The 18,748-nt window shown below is 35.6% G+C and overlaps 1 protein-coding gene across 8 annotated transcripts in view; it reads right to left on the minus strand.

Moving 5' to 3' along the window:
• LCORL (ligand dependent nuclear receptor corepressor like) overlaps positions 1–18,748 on the minus strand; it is a 172,131-nt gene that overhangs the window by 72,635 nt on the left and 80,748 nt on the right. For all 8 annotated transcript variants that reach the window (XR_003566793.1, XR_003566795.1, XR_003566794.1 and 5 more), the window contains one exon: positions 2,218–2,469. Coding sequence is in view for 4 of the 8 variants with exons in the window: in XM_027836137.1 (XP_027691938.1) it covers positions 2,218–2,469 (252 nt within the window). In the remaining 4 variants the exon portion in view is untranslated. The remainder of the gene's footprint in view (positions 1–2,217; positions 2,470–18,748) is intronic.

An 18,748-nucleotide genomic window follows, 5' to 3' on the forward strand; every position in this document is an offset into this window, starting at 1 on the left:
ATATGCCTCTTAAGAGGCATATTAATAAATACAGAGTATCTGTAGATGACCAGAGAATGGTGAAAGGTCTGAAAATCATGTGATACAAGGCATAGCTGAAGGAAATGGGGATTACTGAATTTTGCAGACGGGAGAAATTCAGCTAAATAAAATAAAACTAAAGCATGTTAACTATTTTCTATTACTTAAGGGAATATTATCATGATTTTATACATCTGGAGAGGGGGAGTATGATGGTCCCCAGCTCTTTACAAAACTTTACAGAAAATACTTTTTCTGCTGTAATCTTGTGGAAGAAGGTAATCTTTTTAGTACCCTCACTCCACAGGTGGGAAGGACAAGCAGATGGGCTTGTCTATTCCTCACTGGCTCCATAATGTGTTTCTTGTTTCAGCTCTGACTAATGAGCTAAATACAGTCCATGGTAGGAGTGAGGTAAAGTGTTCTGCCTAAGAGTCCTACTATCTTCTTTTCACAATTCATTAGCTGAAGTCATCTTTATTTTTTTCTTTCCTTCATCCTTCGTAACCAAGTTTGATATGTCTATTATATTTCTGAGCTTCTTAAAAAAACCCCCAACAACTTATAGTCTTCATGTCTGAAATTATTCGAATATCCTTCCTTTCTATCCTCCCCCAACTCCATCTCAACTATAAAATCAAGCAGTGAGAAACAGCTTTTTAAAAATTTTTTTGATAACACTTCTCTTAAGAGTCTTTTAAAATCCCCAGAAGTTTCCATGTCTTTAAGGCTTTTTTTCCCCTTCTGAATATTCCAATCTCCTTCTCTATGGCAGACTGTACCTTCTGATCTAGCTAAAAAAAATTATCCTTAACACATTTGGAATGTTCTACCTCTTCATGACAAACTCCCTCTCTGCAACTGCTGTTTGTCCTTCATTCTTGAAGAGAATCATGACATCAGGAAGGTGATGCCATGACTTGCAAGTGAATTGGGTTTAAGTGAGGGAGGGCTGTGCAAAGTCACCAGCCTCACTTTCTCCTCCAGAATCATTTGGATCCAGTGGTGATATACAGATCAAGATGACTGGAGATGGCCCCAGATACAGTGGGAGACTTTGGCCTTCGTAAGCCAACATCTTCACCAGGTCTCAGTCTGACTAAGGCAATGACCATTCAGTGATTAAGGCTAGTTAAGAAGTGAGGCAAAGAATAGCCTCTTTTACCTAGTTTAAAAAAAAAAATCAGTTGGGAAGGGGGGAGACCCTCAGGGTTTTTGGCCAAAACAGAAAATCGCTATTTACATTGTTTGGGCCCTGATGGTTCTCTCTGCAATAAAGTAGAGTGAAAAGAACAGTGAATCTATAATCACAAGTACCTGAGTTTGAATCTTGGTTTGGTCTCTTAATCTTGGACAAGTCAGCGGGCCTCAGTTATCTTATCCTTGGATGAGGATGGAGAAGACTGTATCAGATGATTTCTAAGACCCCTTCAAGGTATAAATCTATGATTATCCCTTTCTGTAAACATTATTAAGCCTTCCTGGCCCACACCAACTCAGTATTCTTATTGGTTTCTCTCTCAGTAGTTGGATATGTAATTGTTTCCATTTATGTTGGGTTTTTTCCCCTATATTTCTAACTAAACAGCCTTAGGGCAAAGGGTACATCTTTTAGTTATTTTTTTAAAATTCCAAATTAACAGTGCTTAATACAGTGCATGTACATGTTGATCACTTATCATCAGGTATGCTACTTATTTAAGCTTTTTCTCACTTTCTAATCAGTTATTTGCTTTTGGTCATATTTCTTCTTAGTGCAGTATGATTATACTGATGAAAGAAGAGGAGATATGTTATAAAACTAATTTTGGCATTGGTTGGTCAGAATATCTGGGTCAGTCTTTTTTTTTTTTCTTTTTGGTGAGGCAATCAGGGTTAAGTGACTTGCCCAGGGTCACAGAGCTAGTCAGTGTTGAGTGAATGAGGCTGAACTCAGGTCCGCCGGACTCCAACGCCAGAGCTTTATCCATTGCACCACCTAGCTGCCCCAAGACTACCATTCTTTTACCAAATTAATAGTTAAAATGAGGGTTTTGGCATCGTCTTTACAGTTGCAATTCTCTCTACTACACACTATGGAAGGCAGGAGTTGGCCACATAGTAAGTGTTTTATCTATAAATGAGTAAAGGAGAATAAGATAAAAAAAAACCTCAGATTCCTAAAATAATTACATGTTAGTATTACAAAAGTCTTACCTTGTTGAGTATTTTGTTCTTGAGTTCGATTCACAGTGAGGTCTAGGGGGCCTTCCTGCTCTTCCTGAAGGGAGTTTTCTATTTGATTCATTTGGATACCTTTACATATTAGACTTGGTCCAACTGAACCATTTCTATTCTCTTGAATTTTACCACTTTTTGAAATGTATTCAATTGCAAACTGACGTATCATCTTTTTCATTAATTCCTGAGCAACTAGGGGAATGTTAGGATCACAGTTCTGAGGAAGATCTAGGAAAAAAACATACATATAACAAGCATTAGAAAATAGAAATATTAAATATCTGTATTTCTATATATAGTTTTTCAAAATTATAAATCATGACTGAAAACTTTTTAGAATTAATACATAGCTTTCAGTGGTCTCAGAGGCCTTCCAAAATAAATTTTAAATTGAGGTTTAATTAATTTTACATTAACATATCAACCCAAAACTTGGAATATCTTCATCATCATCACCATATCATCATCACCACCATCTTCGTCAACATCAACATTTGGAAGCAAGTGTACATCACTCTTTAAAGATTAAAGGCAGAGAACAAATAGGACAGAAACAGCATAGACGGCCCAAAGTTTATAAAAAAAAGTTTTCAATAAGTTGTCAACAAGTACAAATAGCCAATAAGGTTGTTTCTATTGACAGTTTTTACAAAAATTATTACAAGACTTTTGCAGGAAGTATATTACATGAATAAAAATATTTTACAAATCAAAAATATAATGCAAGATACTACAAAAATTTCTGAAATTTATCTCAAATTTTAGTGTAAGAAATCAGAACATGAAATCTGCATATAAACTGATTACTTCATAGAAATACCAATGAAAAATTCCAAATAATTTAAACTACAGTTACTTAATGATAACGCTCATCAAACTAGACAAGAAAAAGTAGAAGGGTTATTAGACAAATAACCTTTCTACTACATATTCCTTGCACCTAATATAGGTTCTTGCTAAAATTAGTATCTATAAGGAAACCAAACTAATACAATAACAAATTAATCTAATATAACACTATAAATCAGCTCCTTAGAATCTTAGCTTAGAATCTATGGTCCATGCCACTAAATTAAAATGATAACTGAGAAAAAAATAACATATTCAAATTTAATTTCTTATATTACTTATAAAATTACTGGCTATTTCTAGTCCAAAATTCTTTGTCTTCTATAAAACACTGGAGCAGAATTGTTTATAGAGAAGCAATCAAAACTTTACTATTGTAAAGTCACTATTGTAAATTGTCACTCAGGGAAAATGTCTGGAGGTTTTTCCTAAACCAAATCATGCTTTATAAAGAAGCAAAGTTTTTACACTGATTTTTTAAAGTTCTTTTTCTCTTATGTATTGCTGTTGGGGGGGTAAATACCTCCACTTATTTTATTAAAAAATACTATACACAAGAATTGAAATGTTTGTAAATACAAACTGTGCTTATTAAATGGTATAAACTGAGGAAACCTGTGTGGTATTTCCCCTCCCTAATGTTTCAAAGGTAAAAGGCTTCCATATGATTCGATCAAGGATTTTTGATTCTCTATTTAAATAGCCTACATAAAAAACTATTTAAAAACCACTTAAGTACACTCTGCCCTGATTTACAAAACATTTCAGCAAGACATAACTGCAACTACACTTTAACAACGGATTAAGAATTCTTGCCTTGAACTATTACAATGGGAAGCAATAGCTAGGAGAATACCTAAGAGAAATAATTGGTAAAAGATTAACAGGACCTACTGTGTAGATTTGTTTGGTTACAGTAATGGTGGTAAATGGATTAAATAAGATAAGTGAAATATCAAATCAAAGACAGTTAAATTAACAATGAAGAAAATGGGAAGGAAAAAACAAAGGCTATAAACTAGTTTTTAAGACTTCTCCCTACCCTCCTCCTTCACTGTCCCCACCCCCCACTCTCCCATTACCGATTCATGTTAAAGGACAAAAAACAGTATTAGCCTATTTCTTGAAATAGTCTGATGTTGTTAGTCAAGAATATACATACATATATAACAATATAACATATAATAGATATTATATATGTAACATAATATATATTTATATGTACATATATAAAAAAACTCATTTAGGTTCACGGTTTTAAAAATTCACTTTACTAAGATCATATACCCTTGCCATTAAAGGTCCCTTGCAGTCTACCTCAGTAAGAATAATTTCCTGATTAGTAGTATTTGAAGACCTCTTTGGACATTTTTTACTCTCCAACTGATTCTCAAATAGTACAATTCCAGAGCATATGGCAGTGAGATTTCGCCTTTAAACTATTAGTCAATTCACTCTGCCAGTTTGCTGAGAAGATATTTTACAGATAGAAAAACTGAAAAATTACATTTTTGAATAGGTAAAAAGTCATTCATATTGAATGAAAATAAACATTAAATCTGCAGAGAATAGTTAATAGTCTCTTTCTCATACTACCATCAATCTGGGATAGCGGAAAGAGTGCTAGCTCTCAAGTCCAAGTTCTCATACTTAGTAGATTCTATTATTACTAGAGTGCTAGGGGCAAACTAGGGATAAAGGAAGTGATGGGGTTTGCCTATTGGTGAAAGATACAGTAAGAGAATCCCATATTGCTTAGCTGTAGCTACCCAGTGTTAAATGGCTTTGAGTGGTACCAATACAGATGGCTCAACCAAAGGTCTAGGCCAATTTTCCTTATTTGACTGTGAAGAGAGATTTACACCTATCTTCCTAGATTTACTATGGAATTTTTCCTAGGGAATTTACTAGGAAATGTTTAAAGCTGTGGTAACTATTATAAATCAATCACAAGCTACCCTAGGGAAACAGCTGAATAAGACATAGTATTAAAAGATTACAGGACCAATTCCTTAGTGTTAAGAAAAGGCCACAATCAAATTCACTGCTGGGCCATTCAAAGAAGTTGGGTGACTAAACAATGAGTTGGGGATGATAGATTGCATTTGTGTATGAATTAGTCATGCTTTTTCAAGGGAAGAAAACTTTAGTAAAACCAATATATATGTATATGAGCTACAGGGAGATGATAGGAGCTATCATCTAAAAACAGAATTAATCCATTGCCAAGAATATGTGAAAATTTATTATCTTCTTTTACCTTCTTTCCTTCTCTTTTCATTTCTATCTAATAACAGGGTAGTGACCAGTCTTGGTGAAGATGGCTGATTAAAGAGGGTAAATGGAAAAATGAATTTTTCTTAAAGCACACAAGTTCTCCTCAAGACACTGTATGAAAACTATTGGTTGTTATGAAATAAGCCTTATTTAAAATCAAACTAGGACAGCTAGATGGCACAGTAGATAGAGTGCTAGCCTTGGAGTCAGGAGAACCTGAATTCAAATCTGGCATCAGAGACTTATTGTGTGACCCTGGGCAAGTCACATAACCTTGTGTGCCTCAGTTTTCCTAATCTATAAGTGAGCTGGAGAAGGAAATGGAAAGCCACTCCAGTATCTTTGCCAAGAAAACTCCAAATGGGGTCAAAAAGAGTCAGACCCGACTACAAAAACTAGAATGCCAGTAGTACTGGTTGCTATTCTAGGTCAACAGCTGGAAAACGGGGCAGAGTACTTTGAACACTAGAGTTTATTTGCAGGTAATATCTTCAAGTTAAAAATAAGTATAAAAGGATTCTCCTACTGTAAAGAATGGGGGTAAAATGGCATGGAATAAGATTCTAGAAAATCCTCAGGGACATAGAAATAAAAATACCAATAATTAATGTGCAAAACTTTAACAATCTGGAAATAATGACTGTCAAATGAGCCTTGTTTATTTATTATATATATTTTTCATATTTACCTACAGACATCTGAAAACAGGCATTTTGTTCCTCTTCTTTTTCTTGGATCTTGTGTCCTGCATTCTCTCTGATATTCTTACTAGGGGACACATAATATTTTCTATGGTATCTGGCTTGGCACATGTATGTGGGCAATTTTCTTCCTTCCTCTCCATTTTAAATTTTAGTACTCATGAACAGATTCAAAGTGATAGTGTGTGCTCTATCTCTAGTCAAGAGTTCCTAATTTTTGTATCTTAAGCCTCGGTTAAAAAATACAAATCCTAGTGAAGTGAGCAGAATCAGGTGAACACTGTACACAGTAACAGTAACATTGTGTGATGACCAACTTTGACAGACTTAGCTCTTCTCAGCAATGCAATGATCTAAGACAATTCCAAAAGCCTCATGACAGAAAACGCTGTTCACGTCCAGAGAAAGAAATATGGAGTCTGAATGCAAATCAAAGCATACTTTCTCTTTTTTTCCCTTTCTCGTGGTTTTCCCCTTTTGTTCTGATTCTTCTTTCACAACATGATTAATGTGGAAATATGCTTAATGTGATTGTACATGAATAGCCTACATCAGATTGCACGCCATCTTGGGGAGGGGAGGGAGAAGGAAAAAATTTAAAACTCAAAATCCTATAAAAGTGAATGTTGAAAACTAAAAATAAATAAATTTAAAAAAAATACAAATCTTCCTCCCAGACAATATTTCCTTATCCAGCTCTTGGATATGTTTTGTTTTCTGAGGCTCTGATATCTGACTCCTTCAGCACTGGCAATGAAAACACCACCACTGATCCTACAGTTTTTAACTTCTTTTCCAACATATGAGAATCTAGAGCTGCAAGGGACGTTTATAGATTATCGAGTCTAATCCTTTTATTATACTGGTGAGGAAACGAAGGTTGGAAGAGAGATGAGGTGACTTACCTATTGTTACCTAGTAAATAGAAGAGATGGGTTTGATCTCATAATCCCTAGCAATGCTTTCTAGTTTATTGCTGATGATGTTGTCATGAATCAGAGTAGGAAACCATACTCAGGCAGACAGAAAACTTACCAACTGTCTATCTCATTAACTATTATTGGGAAAATCTTCAGCTATTCCACTCTTCCTTTAACCAACAGTGTATAGTCTTTGTCCTGATGGTACCTTAGGATCTTCATAATATTTTGGAGCATGAGATGATATTCTTTTTTAAAAAACCTTTTAAGAAGAAGCAATCATCAAAACTACTTGGTACTGGCTAAGAAATAGAGTGGTGGATCAGTGGAATAGGTTATGTACACAAGACACAGGTTAGGTACTGTTTGATAAACCCAAAGACGCTAGCTTCTGGGATAAGAACTCACTATTTGACAAAAAATGCTGGGAAAACTGGAAAATAGTATGGCAGAAACTAGGCATAGGCCAACATCTTATACCATATACCAAAATAAAAACAAAAGGGGTACACTATTTAGATATAAAGGCTGATACAATAAGCAAACTGGGAGAGCATGGAATAGTTTACCTGTTAGATTTATGGAGAACAGAAGAATTTATGACTAAACGAGATAGAGAATATTATGAAATATAAAATGAATCAGTTTGATTACATTAAATTAAAAAGTTTTTGCATGAACAAAGCCAATACAACCAAGATTAGGAGGGAGGCAGAAAACCGGAAAGATTTTTACAACCAGTGCTCTGATAAAAGGCCTCATTTCTAAAAAATATAGAGAACTGAGTCGAATCTATAAGAGTACAAGTCATTCCCCAATTGATAAGTGATCAAAGGATATGAACAGAGAGTTTTCAAATGAAGAAATTAAAGACATCTATAATCATATGAAAAAATGCTCTAAATCAATACTGATTAGAGAAATGCAAATCAAAACTTCGAGGTACCACATCACACCTATCAGATTGGCTAACATGACAAAGCTGGAAAATGATAAATGCTGGAGAAGATGTGGGAAAATTGGAACACTAATGCTCTGTTAGTGGCGTTGTGAACTGATCCTACCATTCTGGAGAGCAATTTGGAACTATGCCCAAAGGGCTATAAAAATGTGCATACCCTTTGTCCCAGCAATAGCACTTCTAGGTCCGTATCCCAAAGACATCATACAAATGGGAAAAGGACCCACATGTACAAAAATATTTATAGAAGCTCCTTCTGTGGTAGCAAAGAACTGGAAATTGAGGGGAAGCCTACAGTTAGGGAATGGCTGAACAAGTTGTGGTATATGAATGTAATGGAATACTACTGTGCTATAAGAAATGAGGAGCAGGCAGACTTCAGAAAAACCTGGAAAGACTTACATGAAGTGATGCTGAATGAAGTGAGCAGAACCAGGAGAACATTGTACACAGTAACAGCCACAATATGTGATGACTAACTTTGATAGACTCATCTCTTCTTAGCAATGCAAGGATCCAAGACAACTCCAGAGGACTCATGGTGGAAAATGCTGTCCACAACCAGAAAAAGAACTATGGAGTCTGAATGCAGATCAAAGCATATTATTTGCTCTTTCTCTCTTTTTTGTTTGTTTCTTCTTTCTCAAGGTTCCTTCCATTGGTTCTAATTCTGCTTTACAACATGACTAATGTGAAAATAAGTTCAACATGAATGCATATGTAGAGCCTATATCAAATTGCATGCTGTCTTAGGGTGGGGAGAGGGGAGAAAATTTGGAACTCAAAATCTTATGGAAGTGAAATACTGAAAACTAAAAATAAATAGATTAAAAAAATGAAGAACCTTTTAATAGATTAAGGCTACAATGGAGTATTTAATGAATACTTCCGGCTCCTTGGAAAAGTTTTAGGAGTCTAACTGTAGAATTACAGGAGCAACAAAACTTATGCTTTCTTGGAGTTCTCAATTCTCACAGCACAAAGGAAAAGATGTCTCATTTACCACAACAAAACTCCTAATAGGCCAGTGCTACTCATACTGATAAACTGATGGTACCCTTCTTCCTCCTTTACAATAATTAAGCTCACTTATGGTAAAGAGAGAAAACAGCCTTAAGAGAGAAAGCAGAGCCACCTCATACATAAAAAACATGAATGAGAAAATACCAGGGAAAGGAACAGTTTAGCAAACAAAACAAAGTGTCAGATGATCAATAATTGTTTTATACTTTAGGGACTTCACATTCTCCACCATGACAGTGGTGAATACCTCTTGAAAGCATACTGTTTTATACCTACCTTACTTGATATATCAACAATCAGAGAATCACTGAAAAAAATTATCTCTATAGTTGCACCTATCGAGGAATTATAATAAATGGGATTCATCATGATGCCGGAAGATTTATTTCAAGGATTCATCTTGGTCTCAGTCAATATTTTTGGTAATCAATAAGCACAAGAGCTCTTGTATACACTACATCTTTCAGACAATTCTAAGACTGTGAGGAAGTGTTTTTGTGGGGGGTTTTGGACAGAAAATAGTCGTTTTATTCCCCTTTCTCATGGTTTTCATCCATATCCTCAACATATATGCAAATCATTCTCAAAGATCTTATAGAGGTGAGAAAGAAGAAAGTGGTTCTACAGTTGAAATGTTCTCTTAATTATTGGCACAAAGTCCAAATGGAAGATAAACATCCTACAATTTGTAAGGTTCTCTAGGTACTCCAATTAGTGAATGATACTATAACGGCTCTCTTCACTAAAATATATGATCACTCAAGAGATTAGCCTAACAGTAGACATAAATACCAACGGCTAGATAAAAAACACATAGCAGCTATTCTAAACTTCCTCTAGGCTTCCCCAAATACTTCTATACCCTCCCTTCTTTTTGGAAGATCTCACTTCAAACTTTATTCAGAAAAAAAATGCTCTTCTTTATGACCTCCTTAGTTGCCCCTATTCTACACCTCAAAACCTCTTTAACATTATTGGATCCTCTCTTTGTATCCATGATTCCATCTTCTTCCTTACAGAAGTTTGACCCCAGAATTGAGAAATCTGCTCCATCCCATATTCAATCTCTACCATATCCACCAGTTTCTTTCCTGCTGCCTACAAAGATGCCCATATCTCCCCTACCCTTAAATTATTGTCATATGTTTCCTGTAATTACTAGAATACTCCTAAGTTGGTGTCCCTTTCTCAAACATTTCTCCTCTCTAATCCAATTACCACACAGCTGCCAAAGTGATATTCCTAAAGTACAGGCCTGACCAGAAGCTCCAGTGGTTCACTATTGACTTTAGGATCAAATACAAACTCAGCTGTTCAGCATTTATTTCAAAGTCCAGCTCTACCCTGCTTTTCCAGGATTTTTACACTTCATTCACCTTTGCATATTCTATGTTACAAACAAATTAGCCTACTTATTGTCCTTCATTCAAAACACTAAATGCTTCTGCAAAGGCTGTTCCCATTGCCTGGAATATATTCCTTCCTCACCTTGCCTCTTAGAATCTCTAGCTTCCCTTTCAAAGTTCAGTTCAAGTGACACCTTTAATAAGTGGCCTTTCTTGCTCCACCAAGATGCTAGTGCTTCCCTGGACCTCAGAATTACTTTGTAATTTTATGTATTATTTATATAGCTAAATGCATGCATATATATGTATATGTATATAGCTATATAAATACATATAGTACCTACAATATGTCCATGTTGTTGTTTTTCCTGGTCAAATATAAGCTCCTTAAGGACAAGGGCTGTTTTATATTTGTCTTTGTATCCCTAACAGAGTATATGGCACATGGAAGGAATCTGATAATTGTTGGTTGAATGGTGACTTCCAAATCTATTTATATAGTCCTAGACTCTCTCCTGAGCTCTAGTCTCACATCATCTACTACCTCCTAATAAACATTTGCATGTACATATGCCATAAGCATCTCAAACTCAACATGCCCAAAGTGGAATTCATGCTTTCCCTTCCAAATCTGGTTTTCTTCCTAACTTACCTATTTGTGTAAAAAGGGATTTCACTTATGGGATACATTTCTGTATCTCCCAACACTCAGCATGATGCCTAAAAAAAGAGTAAATACTTAATAAATGCTTAATGAATTAACAAATGCCTATTGCACAGACTTTGACACGTAATTAGATAGGTAGTACTTTGGGTTAGTAGGCTACATTTTATTTTGGATACTGCTCTCTGCTTTCAAAAATTCCAAATTGCTTCCTAACCTGAAAAAGCATATACTCAAATGGATCTGTGGTTTTATCAGTTCAGGAGCTGCTTCCAACAACACTATGTATTACACCTGCCCATCCTGTGTAATTCTTGTCCATGTTTTCCCAAAGTTCAAAATAGAGGGTCTACCCAATACACCTGAAGCCTTGCTCACTTTTTCCTGACATTATGAGGGCACCAGTGTTGTACCCTGGCTATATTCACCTGTCTTTGCTCTAAGCATGTGACCCTTTCCTTCATAAAATTCTTTCAGAGTGTCCTTTACTACTATTCTTTGGAGTTCCCCATTGGCTATACATTCCAGACTGCCCATATATATTTTGTGCCTTCTGGTTGTCTTCTTTGTGTTGCTCATCTTTAGGTATTCTGAAGGAGTGATTTTTCTAGGACTGGCTGACAGACATATATATAACCAGTAAAATGTTTTTATTTAAAAATGGATCTTTGCTGTCATGGGAAGCTTGGAGTTATTTGCAGTTTCCTAAAAGAAACCCAGCCTGCTCTCCTCCCTTCTTTTCAATATTGGAACCATTTCAATGACCATTCATACTGCCTATCCAAGATGTATATCCTTTTGGGCAAGCTCCATAGGGTGTCAATTCAGATACATATTGTAATCTGCACAATGTGCATTCTCTATCCATTCGGTCTTTCCTTTGTGGCTGGTCGAATTTGTTACCTCTGATTATTACTATCTGTGTTATCTTAGGCATGCCACAGAATTCCTGAGTCTCAGTTTTCTTACTTTTAAAACAAAAGAATTGGACTAGATGGCCTTCAATCTTCTAGATCTAGACCTATGATTCTATGAACTACTATAAATACCTCCATTATAGAGATCCGAATGAAAAGGCAGGGGAAGAGGAATACATTGGATGGGGAAGAGAGAGGAAGAATGATAATAAGGGTGCACAACAGTCTAAACAAGAAGGGACAAGAGTCTGAACTAATATAGAAGTTGTTTAAGAGTGAAGGGGAAGCATACAACAGATGTTGTGGAGGAAGCTGTGAACTGGATGTTCAGGATAAGTTAGAGGAGTTGAGGATAATATGGAGGCTGTGACCCTGGGTGGTTAAACAGACAGTGGCAGATAAGATAGAAAGAAATTCAAAGAGGGATAGATGTTTTGGGGAAAATGAGTTCCATTATGGATATAATGAGTTTGAGATGCTCATGGCACAGCCAGTTTAAAATGTCTAATAGGCAGTTAGTGATGTACAACTTGAGCTGAGCAGATATATAAAAGCTGGATACATAGATCTAGGAGGCAATAACATAGTATTAAACCAATGCTAATTATTCCAAGTCAAAGACAATGTAATTTTGAAGAAACAAGAAAACATTTTAAAGTTATAATGGGTAATGGAGAGGGTCTTAAAGAAAGCTTAGTGCCTAAGGACCATCTTTACGAAAATAATGGCTCTGTGTTGTAACCTATTTAATATAGTAAGATGCAAAGTAAAGAAGGGGATCATAGGTCAGAAGGAATAATTTAGACATGCAGTAACCATTCATAAATGTACGGACAGCAAAACTCTTTTATTTACCAAGCCTCTTAATTTTTGATGTTCTAATATTAATAATTTGCTATTAATGCTTCATACATAATTATTTTCAATAAGAATAATGATTTTAGATAAGAATTTTCTTTTAATTGTACACATTGAAACTCAAAAACAGCAAATTATTATGTGTTGTCAACACAAAATTATACTGGGTCTAAGTAATAGAAGGGCTATCCCCACACATTGGAGTTTAGTGGAGTACATATCTTCTACTGGCTATAGATAACATCATGTCAGCGAAGTTCAGAATAAGAATAACCCTGGCTCAGTACTTTTCTAAATGTAGGAACACTTCCATGAGTTGCAGTCACCAAATATAATAAAGTAACAGTATCCCTCTGGATCTCACCACTGACTACATTCCTTTGTTCAAAATTATGTTTTGTAACAAGACTTGTGTGAGAAAGACTTATCTTAATGCTTAGCTGGTCTCATGCCTGTTCTTTTGCTCCCTCAGCAAAAATACTGCTTGCTACTCAATGGTAAATATTTGACCCATGTAGAAAACAGTTGATTGGTTAATGCTCATTCCCACCAGTTAATACTGGCAAGAGCTTGGAAACCACATCAACGGGTTGTTGGCTGAAAATAGCCTAGTAATCTGGCCACTGTGATGTTCTAAGCAATGCCAATGATCTTTGGACAGACTGCTGGACAACTGATGGATTCGGAAGCAGCCTGTAAAAGAAAGAACCAATACTGACTGCACAGTAGACAATGCTGGCAAGTAAAATCTAAAATTATTGTGATGTTCAGACAATGTTGCAAAGATATTACATGACAGTTTAGCATTTCTAAAAATACAACTGGTTTCACGTATTGTACTTATTCTTGGTGTAGGCATCACATAGAATCAATTCTGTCCTTTGCATTTCAGGCTTAGATAACATTGAAATCTTAAGTGATAAAATACCATGGAAAGGCATGGTATTAGATTAGGCTTGCTATGTAGATGCAAATTCTCTTAATTTGTTCTTAAGATTTTCTATGCTTGTGTTTATATACAGTACCAAATATCACTTGCTTGTCTTGTCCTTCTTTTAACTGTGATGTGACCAAGCTTCCATGCAAATAAGTTTTAGTATACGCTACACAGAAGAGCTCAGACATGCATTTAAACTAAAATTTTAAAATTACACATATCTGAAAGGTTGTCCTGTGTTTCATTTTGGTTTCCTTCCTCTTAATTCTTGAGTAGGGCTCGAGAGGCATTAATTAGGACATTTATTCTCAAAAGGTAAAAAACTACAGGTGATATAGAGTAATGTTGTACTGACAGACCTTTCAGGAAAAATCTTTAAAAATTAACAGTAAAAGGTGATAGATATTGTACTACATTATTTTCCCACACCCTGCCCTACTGAGATAGGCATAAACATTTAATACATACTTAAATGGATTACATTTTCTGAAAGGTTTAGAAGATGATCTCTCAAGGTCACTTCCAGTCCTGATTTTAATGCTTTTGCCTCCTCTCCCTTTTACCTCCTCCTCCAACTAATTTTGCTTTTTTCAAAGGCTATCTCAAAGTGATCTGGGCCATTCCTCTCCAATCTCTTATATCACCTAATGAAATCATTCCCCTCTTCTACTGTCCAATTGCCCATTTTGTGGACAAATTTCTTATAGTATAACTACAGAATCAGCACTGCCTCTGATAGTACATCATCCTCCCTAACATTCAGGTTCCTTACAATAAACAAAGGATGGAATATTCTGCTGACAAAGGACAATTACTGTATTTTAGTCAATAAAATTCATAGTAGTTATTTTTAACTTAAATCTTAGCTTGCACTGGGGAACAACAAACTAGGTTTGAAATTCGTAACTAGATGGCACATTCTTTTGTTTTTTCTCTTTTCTTTTTTCAAAAATTTATTTATTTTTCATTCTCAACATTCACTTTTATAAGATTTTGGGTTCTAAATTTTTTCCTTCTCCCTTCCCTCCCCAAGACGGCACGCGATCTGATATATGCTATACATGTACAATCATATTAAACATATTCCCACGTTAGTCATGTTGTGAAAGAATTAGAACAAAAGGGAAAAACCATGAGAAAGAAAAAAAAAAGAAAATAGTATGCTTCGATCTGCATTCAGATTCCGTATTTCTTTCTCTGGATGTGAACAGCATTTTCCATCATGAATCTTTTGGAATTGTCTTAGATCATTGCATTGCTGAGAAGAACTAAGTCTATCAAAGTTGGTCACTGCACAATGTTGCTGGTACTGTTGGACAGTACATTATTTAAACCCATGGATTACATCTTCATATTTGTATCTCAAGGGCCTATAAGTATATACCAGAGTATATACTTAACTCAGTTGTACAAGATTATAAATATTTCCCAAAAAATCTCCAACAAAACAATTTTGTGGGAATAGCAACTATTAGCAATTTATAATAGCAACAGTAACTCCCAGTCACTATTTGAAACTTGAAACCTGCAGCTAAAAAGAGATCTTAGCTGCTTTTTCATAGGAAGATAGAATTATTATCATTACTATTAATAGTAAGAAATACCATCCAATAGGCATACAGAACTTTGAAGAGACACATTTCATCTTTGTTGGGGTAGGTAAGTAGTTATCATTATCTCTATTTTACATATAAGGAATGGCAAGAAGATATCTATCACATAATTTTTTGGTTGTATTCAACTCTTTGTGACCCCATTTGGGGTTTTCTTGGCAAAGATACTGCAGTGGTTTGCGATTTCCTTCTACAGCTCATTTTACAAATGAGGAAACTAAGGCAAACAATGTTAAGTAACTTGCCCAAGATCACACAGCTGGTAAGTTGCTAAGGCCACATTTGAACTCAGGAAGAGGAGTCTTCTTGACTTCAAGCCTGGTACTTTATACACTGTGCCATGAAATCCTAAATCTGGTGTTTTTAAGATCAGTATTCATCTCCCATTGTATCATAATATCACTCAATAAAAATTCCTAGCTCTCTCTTTCTCAATTTTAGATGCAACTAAGATTTTAAGAATTACATGTTAGCAGAGGATTCCGGGAAGATGCCTGAGTAGGTCAGAAAATTCCAAGCTCTTAAGATTTTCCTCCACAAAAGAGATAAAATAGCCCTCAAGGCAAACATAGAGCCATTGAAAATAAATAAGAGTAGGGGCAGGACAGAGGACCTCCTGGATCAACTGGAGAAGATCTGAAGAAAAATGCCAGGATGAGGTTTTGTCCCTGTGAAGAATAAACATCTCCAGACTAGTAACCACTTCAACAACAAGCAGCAAGCCTGGGGTTAGCTGGGTTGGAAGGTGCCTCAACCTCAGCTACAGGAACTTTTACCCCCGGGACAGTGAAGGGAGATGGGAGTCTGAGCCCTGGAAGAGTGAAGAAACCTCTGTTGACAAGGAACGCCAGCCTCAGCTGTGCTGTGGAGATGCGAGAAGGAACTAGCACATGCCTAGTGAGTACAGAAGCACTGGAGCAGGGACACCAACAGCTGTGGGCACTTACAGGAGGTTGGAGGTCTTAGTTTGGGTTCAAGATCAGAGGTGGAGAACCGAAGGAGGATCTGGGGCCACAGGCACCATCTCCCATACCCCAGGACTAGAGGTGATTACAAAAACTAAACTATCATAAAAAAAATGCAGAGGAAAAAGAGAAAGAATCCAACCATAGAGAATTATTACGAGAATACAGAAGACTTGGGTTCATTCTCAGAGGATACTGAAGCAAAGAAACCCTCTTCTACCCCAAAGAATAATGTCAAGTGGTCACCTGCCCAAAAAGAATTCATAAAAGAATTTAAAATCAAATGACACAGAGGAAAAATTAAAAAACAAAAAACCAACAACAAACAAAACAAACCAAAAAACCCTAAAGAAAAAAAAAAGAATGATCCAAGAAGAACAAGAAGATTATGAAAAGAAAGTCAACCAATCAGAAAAGGAGATCCAGAATCTTATGGAAGAAAATGACTCTCTGAAAACCAGAATTGGGCAAGGGGAAGCCAGTAAAGTTAGAAGAGATCAAGAAATAATAAAACAAAGTATAAAGAATGAAAAAAATAGAAGAGAACGTGAAACATTTCATAAGAAAAACAACTGATCTGGAGAACAGATCAAGAAGAGAAAACATAAGAATAATCAGACTACCTAAAAGCTATGATCAACAAAAGAATCTTGATACAATTATACAAGAAATAATTAAAGAAAACTGTCCTGAAGCATTAAAGCAAGAGAGAAAAGTAGAAATAGAAAAAATCTACCCCTCACCACCTGAAAGAGATCCTACGAAGAAAACCCACAGGAATATTATAGTCAAATTCTGAAACCCCTAGCTCAAGGATAAAATATTACAAGGTAGTGCCACAATTAGACTCACACATGACCTAGCAATGGCAACATTAAAATACCACAGGTCTTGGAACACTAAATATTGAAGAGCAAAAGAAAAGGACTTCTTGCCAAAAATATCATACTCAGCAAATCTAAGCATAATTCTGAATGAAAAAAATAAAGGACATTTAATGGATTATCAGATTTTTCAGGACTTTGTTAAAAACAAAACAAAACAAAACAAAACAACCTGAGCTTAATAGAAGATCTGACATACAAGAGTCAAGAGAAACATAAGGTATATACCAAAGACCAATTACAAGGGACTCAATAAGGACAGACTGTTTACTTTTTATGTATGTAAAATGTAAAACCTATGTCTAAGATTGTTATTAGTAATTGGGTAGTTCATAAGAAAGATTGGGGTAGAGCTGAGCGTGATACACCTTCAAAAAGCAAAACTGTTCAGGAACAGCTAAAAAGAGTAATTATCTTATACAAATGAGGTGTGAGAGGAAGAACCAATACAGAGGAATTAGATGGAGGAGGAGGACCGGTAGTTCTGGAAACCTACTTTCATTGGTAATGGGTTTAAGAGGGAACAATACATATACATCTAGAAGAGTATAAAAGTTTTCTAAATTTAGAAAGAAATAGAACACTAAGGGAATAGAGAGGGGGGAGAGGATAAGAGGGTAGGAAGAAAAGTGTGAGGGATTACATTAAAGGGGAATATAGAAGGGTGTTTAGATTAATGGGAATGGGAGAATAAGGGGGAGATCCTTAGGAGGATAAGGGAGGGATCTTTAGAGGGGAGGGTGAAGGAATTGGTCAAAGGGGCACATAAAAAGGTGTTTATATTTTGAATCCTCTCATGTTCTGCTATGCACATGATTTTTTTTTTCTTTTCTTATTTTACATAAGTTCCTAATGTTTCTTTTTCTTTTTGCATTATGTATTTAAGTTTCAGTATTTAAGCCTAAAATAAAAAAAAAGATTAAAAAAAAAGAATTACATGTTAGCAATAGGACCCACATGCTTAAAGTCTTCTATTATAATACGTTTATCCTCCTTCAAGTAAAATATACCAGATATGCCTGTCTTTACACTCTGCTGCCACAGACAGAAAAGCAACTATAAAGGTTTTATGCCTACATTAGTTACTCTAAAAGACAACTGAAGTTCTTCTAGGTAATGAAGCTGAAATGTTACAGCAACCACAGATGTACCATTACTTGTTATTCTCTGAGTCCATCACTAAAACAGTCAGGGATCCTTGGGGCTTAATCATATCACTGATATGCCAAAAAGTTCAGCTTCTTGGGTGAGATGGACTTCCTATTCTTCCTGTCTTTTACATACAAACACACACATGCACACACTTATGATCTTGGATCTAATCTTTCCTTTATCCAGATTAAGGTTTTCTATGTCACTTGATAAAGATTCTTTTCTGTATTTTGGTAGCTTACTCCATTGATACCGAGCTATGAGAAAAGATACCAACCTGGCCTTTGCAAAGCCCTAATATATGGAATATCAGATGTGGAGTCAGAAGGTCCAAGTCCCAGATCTACCTTTACTAAATACATAACTTCAGGTAAATCACCCTCTTGGTCTGTTTCTTCATCTATAAAATGGGGATGTGGCTTTTTGCACAGGTTGGTGAA

This window comes from Vombatus ursinus, unplaced genomic scaffold (assembly GCF_900497805.2).
Source record: "Vombatus ursinus unplaced genomic scaffold, bare-nosed wombat genome assembly UNPS02014818.1, whole genome shotgun sequence".
In the NCBI taxonomy this organism is placed as follows: domain Eukaryota; kingdom Metazoa; phylum Chordata; class Mammalia; order Diprotodontia; family Vombatidae; genus Vombatus; species Vombatus ursinus.